A 17,819-nucleotide genomic window follows, 5' to 3' on the forward strand; every position below is an offset into this window, starting at 1 on the left:
AATAAAATAATGGTAATGTGCTAGTGCTCAGCACACTAACTGTGACCTCCCCACAATGTGCAGAGGAGGAGATCATGTGACATGTCAACAGGTTCTCTTCCAAGCTATCATTGCCAGGGGCGGTATGCATCAAACTAATTTATGTAGAAAACTATCCTATCTCTGCTTTTTGTTAAGATGTAAATACATTCCGCATATGCAGCATAACTTTTTTTCAAATCCCCGGCACTCCGCTTACCGACATTTTCTCCTCGTGTTTTCTTTTCAATGCGCTCTCGTTCCAATGGTAGTCAATGGAGTCCTGCACTTCCGGGTATGCGTCATTGCTGACATAAATTTTTCCTCAGCAAAGGACGTTGCTTGAGCACCGCTTTCTTTCAGCCGCGTTGTTGTTTTTTGTCCTCTCTCAAGATACTAATAGACTTTATTTTGTAGATCTAGCTGTCGGCTATACCTCAATTTGTTTCAACTTTCAACTATAATCAAAAGGTATTAATCTTTGAGACTTAATTTTATTTTAGTCTAAATGTATGTTATTAATTTTTTTTTTTATTAATGAAAGCTATTTAATTTTGTATATTTGTCTCAATGTATAATAAATTCTATATCTTTAAGTATCAGTGTCATTATTATAAATATTTTCATCAAATGACAATTATTAATACCTGTCTCTATAACAATACCTTATATTTATCCATGAATGTTATATCTAATAATTGTTTTTTCATAACTTTTTTTGGTTGTAACAACTAGTAAAATTATGTTTTCTTTTCAAATCCCCTAATTTTGTCCCTACCTTGTTTTTCTTTAAAAGTTTATTAAATAAACAAAAATATTAAATTTTTGCATAATGTTTCAAGACAATCCTCCATAAAACATCTCCAGTTAAATATCATTATTAGTACATAAGTTTCTGCATGCCTAATGTTCACAAAGGCATTAACAAATCTGATCATTTGATATAAAAGAAATTGTGTTCTATAATAATCATACCCTGGCATTTTTTACTTTCCCTTAATGACCTATGGGTGTGTCACCCTGGTGTTTTTCTGCACATATAACCATTGTGCTGGTTTTATCCATATATTTTGTAGCAGGGGTTTTTTTTGCAGTAAAGTAACTGTAAAATGCTCTTGAATGCAATTATACTAGTATGCACATATTAGGCAGAACCCGGGCACTGATTTGTACATAAGGTTGAGTTGACCATACCCTCAGTCTCTGGCCCTCTAATATTTGAATGTCCACTTAATTTTTCCATTCGTTAGTACAATTAGCAGCTCTTGTGATTAGATTTGCTTTTCTGAACCTGCTGACGTTGCGTAACATGTTATTTGTTGGAGACCGCCCTTCCCAAAGCCTCGTGAACTATCAGCCGGTTTCTTGTCATCATAAGCCCCGGGCTCTTCCTCCTCTTCCCTGTTAATGGAAGAAGAATTTGAGTTTGCGGAGCGACCATGGAGAATTTTTGTTGGGGGCCAGGGCTGGGTCATGGCGGGGCACAGATGCTGTTTTGAAGTCTTGTGACTGTGTTCTTCCAAAAAGCTTATAAACTTATATATGCTGTAAATTTATTTATTTATTTTTTGGGGGGTTTTCTTATACACCGATATAATGTGCATAAACTGCATGTATGTATTTCAGGTTTGTGAAGAGGAAAATGGCACTATGGAAGGGGAGAATGGCAACAAAATGTTACACTATCCCAGGTGGAAGAGGGGCAATGTAATTGCTTTTATTTTTTTTCTGGAGGTGAAGAGTGCGAAACTGCTATCAGGGTTCAGGCTGTAGCCCAATGACGTGTTTGTGGTTGAAATACTGGTGCATAGTAGTGGCTGTAGTGTAGTTTTAAAGGAGGCAACAGCAATTGATTTAAGCCTAACCTGTAGTGCACATCTACCTGAGAAATCATTAACTTACTGAATCATGAACGCAGCAATGAGATCCGTCCACGCATCTTTTTATAATATTCTATAGACAAAAAATCATTACGGTTTCACAAGTCCCATTTAGGCTGCTTAGACATGATCTGAAATTTCACAAAACTTATTGATTTTCTGCCACTAACTGCAAAAAGCAATTAAATTCCGATCATTAATGCTGATGCCTTAATGGACGTGTTCCTTGCGCAATACAGATATGGTATGCCAACACACCCTGTGGTTAACTGCAGATTCAGCACTCACAGGAGTTTGCTGTCACTCACAAAATGGTGGAGCTGCTAATTCACAGAATTGTGTGGTCATTGGAATACACACATGCAGTTTATGCAACTGAGGTTTGAGCAGTTATGTGGCTCCCACATCCCACTCAGTGCCCACAATCTTCCCATTTGATCACCAAAACAATCTCACTGGCTTCTAACATCCTTCTCACTGCATACATTTATCTCATTTAGAATACACCTTCAGCTCCCTTATTTTTAAAACTATCATACTCTGTCTATGCATGTACACTTTCTTCCCCTATATGCCTCCATGCTGCTATATATTCCCCAATCCTTACTGCTGTGTGATCTCCCAACTGTGGTAGTCTATGTTCTCTCATCCACACTATTCTATCTCTCTCCATCTGCACCGCCCTGCATCCTTACCACTCTGTTTCCTTCTGCACCACTGCCTTCCCCTAAGCCACACCGTACTGTTTCTTCCTCCATCTACACCACTCTGTCCCCCCCAACTGTGCAACTCTGTCTCCTCCCCCCACCCGCACTACTCTGTCTTCCTACCCATCCACACTAATTTGTCTTCCCCAAACCCTACTGTGGTGTTCTCCTATTCGTGCTAGTCTGTATTCCCTTATCTGCACCGATCTGTCGTTACCCATCTGCACTGCTCTGTCTTCCCATGTCTATGCCACTCTCTTCCCCATCCACATCGCTGTCCCCCCAAACCGTGCCACTCTGCTTTCCCCCATCCGCACCACTGTTTTCCACCCATCTGCATTACTTTGGCTACCACCCCCCACCTCTGTACTGCTTAACCTTCCCTCCTCTACATGCCTTTGTGTCTTACCTATCCACACTGCTGTGTCTCCTCCCCCCATCCACACCATTTTTATCCCATCTGCACAGCTTTTTTTTTCAGCTTTGATCTCACCACCCCAGGGCTTAGGCATCTTCCCCATGGCGGGCGCCAACCCGCCAGGGCTTCGGTGTCTTCACCTAGTGGGCGGCAGCCTGTGTCAGTTCTTTTACTCGGTCGCCACCCACTAGGACTTCTGGTGTCTTCGCCCGGCGGGCCGCAACCCGCCAGGGCTTAGGCATTTAGCCTGGCGGATGCGGAACCACCAGGGCTTTGGCGTCTTCACCTAGTGGGTTGCAGCCTGTGTCAGCTCTTTTACATGTCTGCCGCCCACTAGGACTTCCGCCAGGGCTTCGGTGTATTCGCCTGGCAGACACCAATCCGCCAGGGCTTTGGCATCTTCACCTAGTGGGCGACTGCCTGTGTCAGCTCTTTTACGTAGCTGCAGCCCACTATGGCTTCTGGTGTCTTCGCCTGGCTGCCACCTCCCCAGGGCTTCAGTGGTCCTCTTCTGGTGTAGCTGACGGGTTCCACCACCTCCAATGACGTTGCGAGCTGCAATTGGCTCGCGGCGGCCATCTTTGATTTTCAATGATGGCTGCGGCGAGCCATTTGCGGCTTGCGACGTCATCGTCGGCGGGACCGGCGCCTGTTCGGGAGACGGCGGCGGGCTTGGATCCGCCCATTTCAAATTCAAAGATGGCCGCCACGAGCCGTGATTGGTTTGCATCTCACTCAGTGATCACAATTTTTCTATCACTAGAATGCACTCCCTGGGCCCCTAACATCCCTCAAACGTGTTTAGATGGCATGTGTGTTTTCCAATGAGCACACTATTTTCTTGGAATACCTTCATTATGGACTCTGCTTTATTGATTGTTTTTTCACTGATTTTAATTCGCCATATTGGCACAAAATTAATTGTGTGAAATGTTCAGATCATGTCAAAGCAGCAGGACATTTTAAAGCTTTTGGATTTATTTTGTCTATGTAATTTTTTATTTTTATTATAAATGTATTAAATCATCATGGGTTTTAAATGCACAAACTTGGTCACCTGCAGGGCAGACGGTGAACAAATATGTTTAATCACGCTGGTGGAGGAGCATTCAGCACACTTGAGGTGTTAGAACGGTGCAGAGCGAGAAATGACTGTGGGGGCAAGCATCAACTTGTGTTGGCTAGTGGGGCTTTGGAGCAGTGTCAGCAACAGGGCCCTGCACAGAAGCATCATCGGAACACAAAGGAACTCACTGGTGCTGCTCATGCTCTTGATTAAAGCAAATCACTTAGACACTGACGCATTGATCTATGATCTATTGATCTAGTGTGTTCCAGCCATGCAAATTTTATTTTTTTTTATTTTTTTTTAATTTATAGTCTTCTTGCCCCCACAGAATAACCTGCTTCTTTTTTTGAAGCCCCAATTTCACGTTGTCCTAAAGTCTAAGGAAAAACGATGCTAAGGGATTCACCTATATAAAACACAACCAGCACCAGGCTAATTAGTGCTCTGGTTACCACAAATAAGTGGACAAACGACGAAAAGGTTGTTGTTGGCATGTTCTTTAAAGGGCAACACCTCAAATGTTTTTGGAGCAATGCATACAGAAATTGTTGCATTGGCTGGTAGAATTCTCACTCTGTAATGCATGTCAAATTTTTACGTCATATTTTTTACACATGTTGATTTGGAATTATTCTAAATGTACATTTGTCAGTTTTCACTGACACTCAACTTGGCTTTTTTAAATTTTTTAAGTTCAATATGGTGCATTTTTTGGGGAGGTAGAACCTTAGGTAGGGAGATCATTTTTTTTTTTTTGGGTGGGGGGGCTATATTATTAGGTATTTAAATATATATTTTTATTTAAACAAAATGGGAATTTTGAAAATATTCAAATCTATTACAGCTCTCCAATTGCCTTTATATACTTTGCAATTTTTTAATTTTACGCTTTGCCTAGATAATGTCTATCCAGGAACTTGCTGGGGCATCATTTTTTGTGCACGATGATGAAAGGTCAGTGAGGATTTTGGCGGTTTATTTCAAAGGGAAGCTAGCATCCATAAATATACGGCCAGAAGTCAGGGGGCAGCAGACGTCAGTTTTGGGTGTGACCCAGAGTCCCTATTGGTGGTGCAGGTGGAAGGACCTGGGGGAGTTACCAGCAGATAGATGCAATATTGTATTTAAAAGAATCCTGATGCTTGTATCTGATTTTAAAAAAATAAAAACATAGACACGGATGTGGCAGGTAGACCATTATGTGTTTTTTGTTCTTTTAAAAAAAAACTATATATATATATATATTTTTTTTTTTTTTTTTAAGGTTTTGGCAAGGCCACAAAAATTAAAAAAAAACAGCCTTGAGCTTTGGAGACCAAGCACTGGTTATGGTAAATACTTGAGTCAAAAGACAAAGGCTTCCCCTCTATGAAACACATAAATTAACATGCTTTTTCAAAACCAGTCCTAATTGGTCAAATATGGGAGAAAATTAATGTAGGTATCTAGGGTATTTAGAGCCTACCGTACAGTTCACTGAGCCGACCCTTGTTTTGAAAAAACAGGACGGAATCAATCTGTATGCACCCCCTGTTATTATACCTTGAATCTTATCCGGACCCTTTTGTAGCGGTGTCGGTGATGCAACAGCTAGAGGATCCATTTTAGAGTGTCTCTCAGCAGTTTTTTGAACCTTGATTGCTAGTCAGCCATGATGGGCAATACCTGAGGATTTGGGGAGCATTCAATTTAAAAAAGGTTTCCCTCTCCAGGGCAGAGGGCAATAGCTTGGGACTATTACTGGCACCCCTGGGTGGTGCGTGCCGGCTAGATTCATGTTGTATGGTGCCATAATATTTTACAAATATTCTCTTTTGCAGTAGTACACAAATGGTTCCAGCAGGCAAACCTGCATACTGGCACTTTGCGAACCACAAGTTCCACCAGGCAGGGCTTTATGGTGCCTGTGGGTAACTATAGTACCCTTGCAAATGTAATTTCAATGCAAAATAGACTGATTTTTTTGTTTAATTTCTTATTATATTTAGTGGGAGCTTCATCAGGATGGCGGGCATCCTTTAAGCTCAATTTACAAGGCTTCCACTCCCCACAGGAATTCAAAAGCCTCTTACCATTGATTGCATCGGCCTTTAAGCTATTTTATATTTGCCACCGACATCCAAGGGCTTCTGTGGTGTCCACATTCTTCTCTTGGTCTTCCTCCCTTTCAGTGCATGGTTCCTTGACTTGGCAGTATTTAATCCTGCCAAGGGAGAGGTGGGATCTTGTTGTAAGCCTGTTTTTTTTTTATTTTTTTTTATTTTAAACGCCATTTTTGAGAAGGCGCCTGTTCGGTTATAAAACTTTAAAAACAATACTTAGAATCTCTATTTGCCTGAGAGTGGGAAGGCTTGCCTCTTTCATTAAATGAGTGATCGACACCTGGATTTCAGACTAAAAAACCACAGCGGATGTGTTAATTGTGTAGTAGTGTCCTTAACGGACACCATTAATGTCCATGGGCTCGATCAAATTTTTCTTTTTTATTTAATCCATGTATTATACCAACTTTGTGACAAAGATGACAGAAATACTTAAAGGTGCAGGAGTTTATGGAATTTTGAAATACAGGTACATCATTTCATTACCTTCAGGAGATGAGTACATATTGGCTACAGGGATTCATAGGTGAGTATGTGCAATAGTGTTTGCTAGTCTGGGTACATGATTTTTTACATATATGAATGTATAGAATTCTACTTTTCTTGCAGGTGCTTATTCTACATATTATTTAAAAAAAATGTTTTGCTTTGCAAAAACAGCAACCTGTTGGACCGTACTGTCCCGTTTGCTGATAGCTGTGTTTCACCAAAAAGAAGCTTACAGGTGAGGTCAGCAGGGAACTGTAGTTTTAGTAGTTCAGAAACGAATTTTTATAAAAATGTAATTTGTACCACATTATACACAACCCAGCACTCACCACCCAGTCGTGTCATGTTTAGCCCCTGGATAACAGCCTGGGCATGGGGTGCCCTGCACAGCAGGGCCCCTTAAATGAGGGGCTAATCATCTCCACAGTGATCCACGGCCTAGGCTGAGTAGCGGTCAGGGGATGATCTTTAGGCTTGAGGAGCCGGATGAGAGGGCTCCCCTGGCTGTAGCATCTCTCCCCTGCTAGAAATCGTAAGTCATAGTTTCTGTAAATTTTAGTTTTTTTTTGTTTTTTTTTCCAGATCCTGGACTGGATCAGAGCCCAGTGCAGGTTTTGTAAAATATGGGGGACCAATATGTCGTTTGTCGCTTACATTTTGGCAAACATGACTGGTCCTGAAAAGCCTTGGTGCTGGTAGTGCATCTTATGGAGGACCTCTAAATTAATTTTTTTGCCGTATTAAGCTCAACTAAAAATGTTTTTTCTCACCCCTTTCCTGTTATTTGTTGTTTGGGCCGGGCCGCCCCACTTTTTTTTAATAAATCAAAAGCAGGTATCATTGATCTTCCGGACCAGAGCCAACACTAAGCGTTTTACCTTCCTCCCCTGGGCCTTAATGCAGGCTGCATTGCTACCCAATCTCCATCACGAACCTCCGCTGGTAAAGCGCACTAATTTCCCTGAGGTTCATGGCATTAGCTTAGGCCAGCTACCCCTCTCGCCTATTCCTCAAGTCCCACTGCATTTAATGCCTGCTTCTTTTCCCTGTGCTCTCCACCGCTAAAAGTCACAGAGGATGGACATCTTGTTGCACCCAAATTAAGCCACATTGATGACACCAATTGGAGCCTCTTACATCGGCAGCAAAATATTTTGATGCCACCAATCTTAAAAATGGGGGGTTCGTGAGTTATAATTTTAACATTTTTTACAAAACTTGAACCCCAATCAGCCTTATTCTACAATAAAATTTCCATATTAATATAAACTCCACATATTTATTTCACCCACTTCCATGAGTTATGTCATTTCGAAATTATTTCCCAATAAGCTACAGCAGAAAAGTGGTTACAAATGACAGTGTTTTTAAAATGTAGTAGTTCCATGCTATAAAATTTATAAAATTTTTTTTAAATTAAATTTTTAAAGCCCTCAAATTTTTGAATTCAGCAACTAGGGACAATTCTATCTGTCAATTCTTAGCTCAGTATCTCTCTAAAGTTTGAGTATGTAACCCCCTAAACACATTGTCCCCCCCGTTCTGGTTTTCCTAATTTAGTTTTTTTATTTTCCTCAGGCCCTATTATAAGGGCTTCACCGTGCCCTTTTAATATGTTAACTTATTTATTGTATATCTCTAATGTTTTTTTTTATTTTAAATATACTTTATTTTATTTTAAATAATTTTTTAAATTTTTTACAAAATTTAAAATTTTTAAAATTAGTTTTATACAAAAAAATAATGTACAGGTTTTCAATTTTTTTAAATAATTTAAAACTTTTTAAAACTATTTTTTTATCCTAGATAAGTATCATTCTTCATCTAATTAGAGTGGTGCTATTAATGCATTACGGATTTGCATCTAGTTTCAGAGGTTTAAATTCAGAATTTGTAAGATCTAGAAGAAATAGATGACTCCATTATCTCCAAAGAAAAAAATCTTCATGGGTTACGTGAAGTGGAATTAATTAAAATTACAGGCTACCATCACATGCTATATATGATTTGTGTAACAAAATATATACGTACATAGCACCTCAAACAAAGCGCTCGAATCCTGTACCTGCAATATCGAAATTAATGGCAGTTTTGATGTTTTTAGCACCTGGATCTTTTCAAAGCACAATTTCAAACCGGTTTCAATCAGTCTACTTTTAGCCGTTTTTTTTACGGTTGTGGATGCCATACTAAAATACAGTCAAGATTATATTAGCTTTCCAAATGAATCAAATGATCTAAAAGAGATATTGCCCATTTTCCTAGAGTTTTAGGTGTTATCGATTGTACACATATTGCCTTCACACCACTAATAGAAATGGAAGAAATCTGTAGGAATAGGAAAAATTATCACTCGATGAACATTCAAGTTATTTGTGACAGTAAAGGACGTATTCTAAATGTGTTTGTAGCGTTTCCCGGAGCAACTCACGATGCCTATATTTTAAAATATTTGAAAATTTAGAATACGATGATGGATGGTTACTTGGTAAGTTCATTTTTAAATTTATTTTTAATTTTGGTTTTTATTTTAAAATTTTATAATTATTTGTAATTATTTAATTTTTTTTAGTTTTTAAGGAATATTTGAAGTTATTGTTTAAGATTTATGCATTTTGTTTTTTAAAAAAAATATTTTAGAACTTAAAAAATCAATCAATAATTTTTTTTTAAATTTTTTAATTATTATTATATGGGCTTAGTCATGCCCTTATTTTAAAATGTTTAGAAAAAAAAATATTAGATGGACTTGATAATGTAGGAAAAACACACCTAAAGTCAACAAAATAATTTGAGTCAAAATTATAACGGGGGTAATTTGTTGATGTTTGCAGGGTTAAAAAAAATATATATATTTTTTTTAATTTTTGTAAAAATGAATTTTTAAAAAAATATAAAAAAATCAACAACTCTCATTTTGGAGCACCATTAAGTTTTCCACTAATCTGGAGTTTTAAAAAAAAAAAACTAACTTTCAGTTTAGAAAGTGAAATTTGATTTGTTTTTGTTTTTTAATTGTACAATTTTGGATTCTTTAATCAATAAGTAAAATAAATTTAATCAACTATAGCAGTCGGAATCCACCAATATAAATTTTTCCTAGATTCATTTATTTTTAAAGCCACTGGAGGACCCACAATCATGTTTTGTACATGAAGTGTCATCAGATCTGTGTCCAAATATGAATGCCTTTAAAGGCAACACATGAGGCAAAGCTCAGATACCACAAAATTTGGCCGCCAACCAGAATCTATCATTCAAAGCTTTGTGTGGTGGGTTTGTAATCTCACCTGTTGATCTGACCCCTGCATGCCTGGTGGTTGGCTGATTGAAGGGTGTTGCAATATGTGGGTTGCTTTAGTTTGGGAAGTGGAGGTTGTTCATGATGGCCACACTTCGTGTCCATAACTAGGCAGCGATCCAAAAGGCCTATCCATCCTCTGCCTCCTGTCCACTATTGTATCTGCCACACACTGCTCTGTCACCCAAAGGCCATTATGGATTCATGAAGTTGTATTTGCTGAGACCACTGACTGCTCTCATTGTAGTGCAAGACAAGTGTGGTTTTGTTTAATGTATTTTCCAAATGGGCACTTGGAGGATCGCAGTGGTCCTCTGTTTTGCCTCATCATGACCCCAATCCAGGATGGGGAATGTACATTTATCTGCATGCTATGCTGAGTCTAGACAGATCGTGTTTGCTGATGGTGACAGTGTTGTAATGTCATCTGTAATGTGGTTCCAGGCAGCGGTGGCAGTGCGACATTGTTGTTATGAATGTCATAGGCATAAGCATTGTGGGTGTCTTAGGAGGCAAGCTGGTCGATAGTGGGACCCAGCTGTAGAATGGGAAAAAGATCTTGGTTGATGATGATTTTGGCGTGATTGGATGGAAGAAGATCCAGTTCTTGTCATCCATTATGTAGTTAATCGCAGTGCAGGCCAATTTCTAAATTATTTTGCAAACAAAGCAAATTAACAATTTGTAGTCGTATACTTTACAAGCCAATCTCTGCTTGCATTATCTTTCTGATCCCATACAGCCAGCACATGGAATAGATGCCTGTAGAGCCATCATCTTGTTTCTTTGCAGTTGTTGGCTGCCGTCAATAATCTGTGATGATCAAGTCCCTTTCAGACATACAGACGAGTAAAGTATTGTTACACATTTCATTAAGGGCATCTCAATTTTTTAATCTCTATTTAAAAATATTGTTTCATCCTGGCCTTTATAATTGTAAATTTTTGAAAATAAATACTACTGTTAAACTTGGCTGAATTGCTGGCAGGGACTGGATCCAATATGAACTATGCCTGCAGACGACTTCCGCAGAGGCACGTGGTAATCCCTCTTGTAAACTATCGCAAAATGAATTTGTTAACCGTGGCTTATTCTATGGTGGCCAAACTCAAAATACAGATTCATTTTATAAATATTCAAAATTTAGGATGCAACGTCATTGGTGGAGAAATCATCAGGCATTTTGAAAAAAAAAAAAGTCCTGGGGGGGCGAACCCATATAAAAGAGCTAGTGGCTTTCACCAGCTAGATGAAGATGCCTGAAACTGAATGTTTTTTTGGCGGCCACCAGGCGAAGATGTCAGATGCCCTTGTTGTTTTAGGTGTCTTCCATGTAAATATTCCTGAAGCCCTGGAGAGTTAACCTAGTGCAGTGATGGCTAACCTTTTCAGCTTGGTGTGTTGAAAATCGGGAAAAAGTGTAGCCTTCCTCGGGTCGTGTGTCACTTCAAGAAATATCAATAATTTGGTGATATTTGCAGCCCTAATAAAGAAAGAGTTATATTTTTAATATATTTATTATATTTATTAGTTCAAAAAGCAAAAAACAAATAATGATTTACCTTAGTGACTTTTCTGTTGCTGAATTGCATTTGCTAAATCTTCAATTGCAAGATTGTATTTTGTGCACTTCAGGACCAAGCAAGCACTACTAACTTCATCTGTCAGTCTGTTTCTTTTATTTGTTTTAATATTATTTAATGCTGAGAATAAGGTCTCACAAAAGTATGTTGAGGGAAAAAGCCATTCCTAGATTTTTCAAGGCACTAAAAGTGTCTGGTAATCTGTTCCAAGCACTCCAAATTTCCTGTTCGTAGTGGCAGTCTTCATTCTCCAAACGATTTCTTTCCAGATTCTCAAGTTTGGACCTCAAATCGACAAACAAAGAGTTGCATCTCCAAATCATCAATTTTCATCCATTTGAAACTATTTAATTCTAAAGTACTGTAGACTACTACATCTGGATACTTAATTATTTTAATGGTCTGTTCAAGGCTTCTAAATTGATTAAATCTTTCACTGAACTGGTCAAATAATGAGTTCACAATATCATGGTACTTCATGTGCATGGACTCTATTCCATTTTCTACAGTTGTGCTGGCATTCTCAAAATACTTTTTTACTTGTGGAAAATACTTATACGTTTTACTTTCTATATCTTGCTTAAAGATTTTAAGTTTACTTTGAAAGGCTTTTATGTATCCAAACATAACATCAATACTTTTGCCAAAACCTTGTAATTTTAAGTTGAGCTCATTCATATGAACAGAGATATCTGTGAAAAACATCAATGAGTAAACCCACTTATGATCATTGAGCTGAGGAAAGTTTGCAAGATCCTTATTCTCAAGAAAAAGCTTAATTTCTGAAAAGCACTCCACAAATCGCTCAAGTACTTTTTCTCGGCTTAGCCACCTCACATTATTGAACATCAGCAGACCACTGTAGGTTGAATCAACTTCCTGAAACAGTGCAGAAAATTGTCGCTTGTGAAGGGGTCGAGCAGCTATGAAATTCACTATTTTTGTTACAACTGACATTAAATAATTTAATTCTGTGAATCCTGCTTTGGCACACAACACCTCCTGATGGATAATACAATGAAAAGGAACAAGTGGATGTCCAATAGCTTCCATAAACAACTTCACAAATCCTACACTTTTTCCCACCATATTGGGTGCCCCATCTGTCGTCACTGACACAACTTTACACTTATCAATGCTTAGGTCACGGAATGTTTGTATAACAACTTTACATATTTCATTCCCTGATGTACTTGTTGGCACTGATTCTAACTTAATCAACTCTTCTCTCATTGTGAGGCCATCTGAATATCTAGCAATAATGGCCAACCGAGCATTTGATGTGACATCAGTAGTTTCATCAAGAGAAATCAAAAAATATTTACAATTATCTAAGTCTCCTTTTAACTGATGCTGTATGTTTGTGTTCAATCTCATTATTCTGTCTTTGATGACATTTCTACTGATTGGTAACTCAGAAATTCGCTTAATTATAGCATCTTTATTTTGCATATCATGAAATAAAACTGGTGCACATCTTAGAGAGTTTCTTTAATAAATTCTCCTTCATTGAGGGCTTTTCCATGCTGAGCTATGGAGTGAGCAACGCATAAACTTGCTGATGTTAAATTTGTAGAGCCTCTTACAAATTTAAGGAGGGAATTTGATTGGCTCTTATAGAGGTGTAACTGCCTAGAAATGTATTCCTTCCTTTCATCCAGACTTTTTTCCAAGAGCTGGGGATGATTAGTTTCAAAATGTCTATTTATGTTCCATGTTCTGCTTACTACTGTCTCATTACATAGTATGCACAATGATCTTTTTTTTCTGTCTATAATGCCATACATCTCTGTCCATGTATCTTGAAAGGGTCTGCTACTACCACTCCCTTTATCATTCAATCTTGCTTTTTTACGTTTTGGATTATCCATCTCAGGGCTGCAACAATAGATAAATAAAAATCATGGCATTTTATATACAAGGTAAATTAAGAAATTAACTTATATTATTTTGTACCAGGAGTCAGTCCAACAACACTGTTACAAAGGTAATTAAAAACCTATTAAATTAACTGCTTTATTACCTCTGTAACGGTGATGTTGGACAGACTCCTGACAGACAAAATAATTTAAAGCACTACACTACGTACTCCCTTCTGTAACTAGCAGTAGGCAGGCGCGTGCGTACGTACCTGCAGCACTCTTGGCAGAGCTCAGCAAGTCTGTGCTGTGGAACAGTAGAGAGTTGAAGGCTCCAGGATGGTAGGACAGGGAAACACGGCCTCAGAAGAAGAACCCTGCCAGGAGAAAGAAATTAAAGTCAAGATGATGTCCAAAATAAGGGGGGGGGGGTTTGTTTGTGTTTTGGAGATTTTTTTTGGTGGGTTTGCATGGTGCTCTGTGAGGATGGTGAGAAGCAGGAACTGCAAGAGGTGCTATGGAGGCAATTAAAGCTTAGAGGAGCTGGAGAGGGGCTGAATGCTGCAGACTAGACATCCAAGCGTTTTATCGTGGGAGAGAAGAAGGGAGAGCCACAAAGACAGAAATGCAGATTTTAGTATTAATTGCACTTACAGGACAGCCACGCGATGCTGCTTATCGTGAGCACTGTGTCTGGTTGTTGTGGTGCAGTCCTCCTGCGATGTTTATGACGGACTGGGCTGGGGTGATCACACAGGGCTGTGAAACTCGTCTCCCTGGTCTCAGGGCTGCAGGTGCAGGATGTGGGGATCGGAAGGCCACCTTACAGGGCTGTGAACCTCATGGATCTCCTTTCCTCCTGTAGCGTTCCTGAGGTAATGAAACTGACAAACCTCAGTTTATGGCGGTTAAAACTGGTTCTCTGCTGCAAAGATCTCGCGGCAGCGGTGACTCCACGCAACAAGCAGGGAGCAGGGATTGGAGCAGAGCACAGGCAGCCTCTAAATGTGCAGGTTTTCCCCACACCAACAGGCATGTCAGTCAAAGTGCCTCGGCGTGTCATAGGTTCGCCATCACGGACCTAGTGGGTGTTGGTCATTCAAATAAGCTGACACAGGCTGCCTGCCCACTAGGCATAGACATCAAAACATGGGCGCGTTTGTTCCCAACAGGCAAAGACTATGTAGTTCTGGTGTTGTACATCCTCCAAATTATATATCATTAATCCCTGGTGGCTTTTGCACTAACCAGTTTTTAACTTTTTAGTCCTGTTTGGTTTCTTTAATTTAAATTTTTTTTTTAAATTCTAATTTTTGAGCTATTCTTTGTTTTATGTATTGCCAAACTAAAAAAAAATGTAATATTGTAAAACTTTGACATTTTTGTTTTTTTAATTTCTGTTTATAATTTAGAAAAATAAATATGATTGAACTAATTTTTTTTTTACTTTTATATTTTTGTGACGAGATTCAGTATATGGTTGTCGTAATTGGATTTCACTCCAATTTTCAAACCTACAACAAGAGCTGAGATCAGATATAATCGTGCACATGTCAAAACAAGAAATGTTATTGAACGTACTTTTGGAATACTAAAATCTCGTTTTCATTGTCTTTCAAAATCCGGGGGTGCTCTGCAATACACCCCAGAAAAAATATGTAAAATTTTCACAGTTTGTTCAATTTTAAATAACATTTGTTTGGATAATAACATTTATATTGATTTTCAGTATAAACAACATGCAGATTATGAAAGTGGTTCGAATTTAGAAATTGATTTTGAAACAAGTCAGGGTTGCCATAACCGTTCAGATTTAATTAATGCATATTTTGCCAATTAATGATTGGATTGCTTCCCAAAAATATTTAAAAATATATATATATATATATATATATATATATCTACTTGGCAAGTGCCTAATCAAATTTTTCATATTGCTTAAATTTTTCGTTATTAAATTTGTATGTGAAATCATTTATTCTTTAATAAATTAACTAAATTCTAAAATGTATTTTTTTCATGTTTATTTCATGATGCCTATCCAGTTTTTAAATTTTTTAAAAACAAGAGAAATTTATATCCTTTAAATACATAATATTTAGACTGTATAGAACTATACCGATTTATGGGATTTTGTATATTATCTCCTTATATAATTACATTTTTTCTATAAATTTTATAAAAAAAACATTTTTAATAAAAATTATTTTCACTTTAATCCCGTCTTTTTAGAAAAATTTCAAACAATTTTATCTAATATATTTTTATTAACTTTTTCTTAGAACATTTCATTTATATATAAACAAATAACCTCAAGCATTAATAATAGTTATTTATAGTGAATTCGTGTTTAGTCTGGAGATTAAAAAGATTTTAAAATAAAACTCCAAAATATACCTGTAAGTTCATTATTATAAGGGCACAGTCATGCCCTTATATAAAGGCTACACCAAAAATCAACGGATTAATCCTTAGAGAATGCCAGAAGGGGGGCCAGGGATGTTTAAGGGGCTACACTTCAAAAGCTTTAGGAAGGTACCGATTTGAAATTTGGCAGGGTCGGGTACAACTGTCACACGATGCTGCATGCCAAATTTCAGGGCAAAAACATAAAGAATTAGGGCATTTGTAGTAATCAAAAGCTCCAACTATCAGTTTTTTCTGACATTCTCCATTAAGGAACCCTTTTCTGCTATAGTCTATAGGGGATTTTTTGAGAAGGCTAAGGATAGGGGTGGAAATTAGAATTGGGGTTTGTTTTATTAGGTAGCTATTGAGCCAGGGAACATGATTTGGGGGTTCAGGTAATTTATATAGTTACAATTTCTAAACTATTACCTTATGAGAACACGATTGAAGAGATTGGACTTTTCAAATTGTTCAGCAGCCACAGTAGGAACCTCCAGCTGGTGTAATAACTATGGCTTCACTTGGGTGCACCAAGTTGGCCGTCCTTTTGTGGGCGATAGTGGAGGCCTGGTCCGGTGGAAAGAAGCTGCAGCGGGTGCTGGCGGAAAGGCGTGGGGGGGTAGCGGGCGTAAGCTGTGGCCATAACCCGGGGACATTACAAACAGTGTAAAAAAATATTTAAAAAAAAAATATGGCGTGGCCCCCTCCTCAAAAAACCAACCTGCTATGGAGCCCCCAGTATTGGTTGTGCTAAATACAGGTGGCCAAACGTCTTAGGGGTCCCCCATATTAAGCACAACCAGCACCAGGCTTTTCAAAACCTGTCCTGTTTGCCAAAATACGGTGGACAATTGACGTAGGGCTCCCCCATATTTAGCGCAACCAGCACAGGGCAATGAGCCGGTCATGGTTCTGGAAATACAGGGTGAAAAAATGCATAGGCCCCCCTGTTTTTCCCTGAACTAGTACCGGACTCCGTCTAGCGGGGGGATGATGCTACAGCCAGGGGAGCCCTGTCACTGGGCCCCCCAGCCACAACCTCACCCCTGACCGCTAGTCAGCCCAGGCCGGGGATCCCTGGGGAGTTGGGGCCCCCACAATAAAGGGGTCCCCCTCCTCTGGGCACCCCAGGCTAATAGCCCAGGGCTATCCCCAGCACCCTTGGGCAGTGGGTGACAAGTTGATTATTTAAAGTGTGGTGTATATGAAAATATAAATTTGGGCTTTTGCTGTGGAACTACAGTTCCCTGCAAGTCTCTTCCGCATGATGGTACTTGGTGAACCACGTACACAATACACCGTTGAAAGTACAATTTTAATAAAACATACATGCACACACTATCTCACTTTCTCACCTAGTATCCATGAAGCCAACCTATCCTCTTCTCCAGTAGGTAAACGAATGGTGTACCTCTAATAAAAAATTCCATACTCATCTCCTATGCGTGGATAAGGTACTCTACACACAATCCAGGGTCTTGGCAAAATAAAAACACGAAACACCCGGAACCACAAACTTTTTTAAATTAATTTGTTCATCAGTTATTGCCATCACGAGAGGGTGGAAACAGTATAGGTATTGCTTTTCACAATAAGGCATCCTGAAAGGCCTTGAAGAGTGAATGGGTGTAGTTATGATTACAGTACAATATGTATGGGCGCAGAAAGGTACAGTAGTTAGGCCTGTCTTGGGGCCGGGCCTGACATGCAGGTGCAGCCATGCCAACAAGATGATGTGGCTATGCCCCCTTCAGCCACGTGCTGCGGCGCAGCATGTATAGGGCTTTGGTACTTAAAAGTGTGCAATGTCCACGTACCCTAACGATGAGTCACATCAAGTTCCTAGTACCTGGGTGGGGTCATGGAATAGATCTGAATTATGAATATAAATATTTATACAGACAGCCTTCTGCATCAGAATGGGTATGAAATACTGGCAGCTGAATAGGTTCAAATCCTTAATCCAGAAACCCAAATGCTGAAG

The 17,819-nt window shown here is 38.8% G+C and overlaps 1 protein-coding gene across 1 annotated transcript; it reads right to left on the reverse strand.

Annotated features, from left to right (window-relative positions):
• Positions 1-11,840: 11,840 nt before the first annotated feature.
• Positions 11,841-13,019, reverse strand: LOC148542927 (general transcription factor II-I repeat domain-containing protein 2-like). Its single transcript, XM_088460599.1, has one exon. The coding sequence runs from the start codon at positions 13,017-13,019 to the stop codon at positions 11,841-11,843; it is 1,179 nt and encodes a 392-aa protein (XP_088316725.1).
• Positions 13,020-17,819: the final 4,800 nt, after the last annotated feature.

This window comes from Taudactylus pleione, unplaced genomic scaffold (genome assembly GCF_031769625.1).
Source record: "Taudactylus pleione unplaced genomic scaffold, aTauple2 ptg000007l, whole genome shotgun sequence".
Lineage (NCBI taxonomy): Eukaryota > Metazoa > Chordata > Amphibia > Anura > Myobatrachidae > Taudactylus > Taudactylus pleione.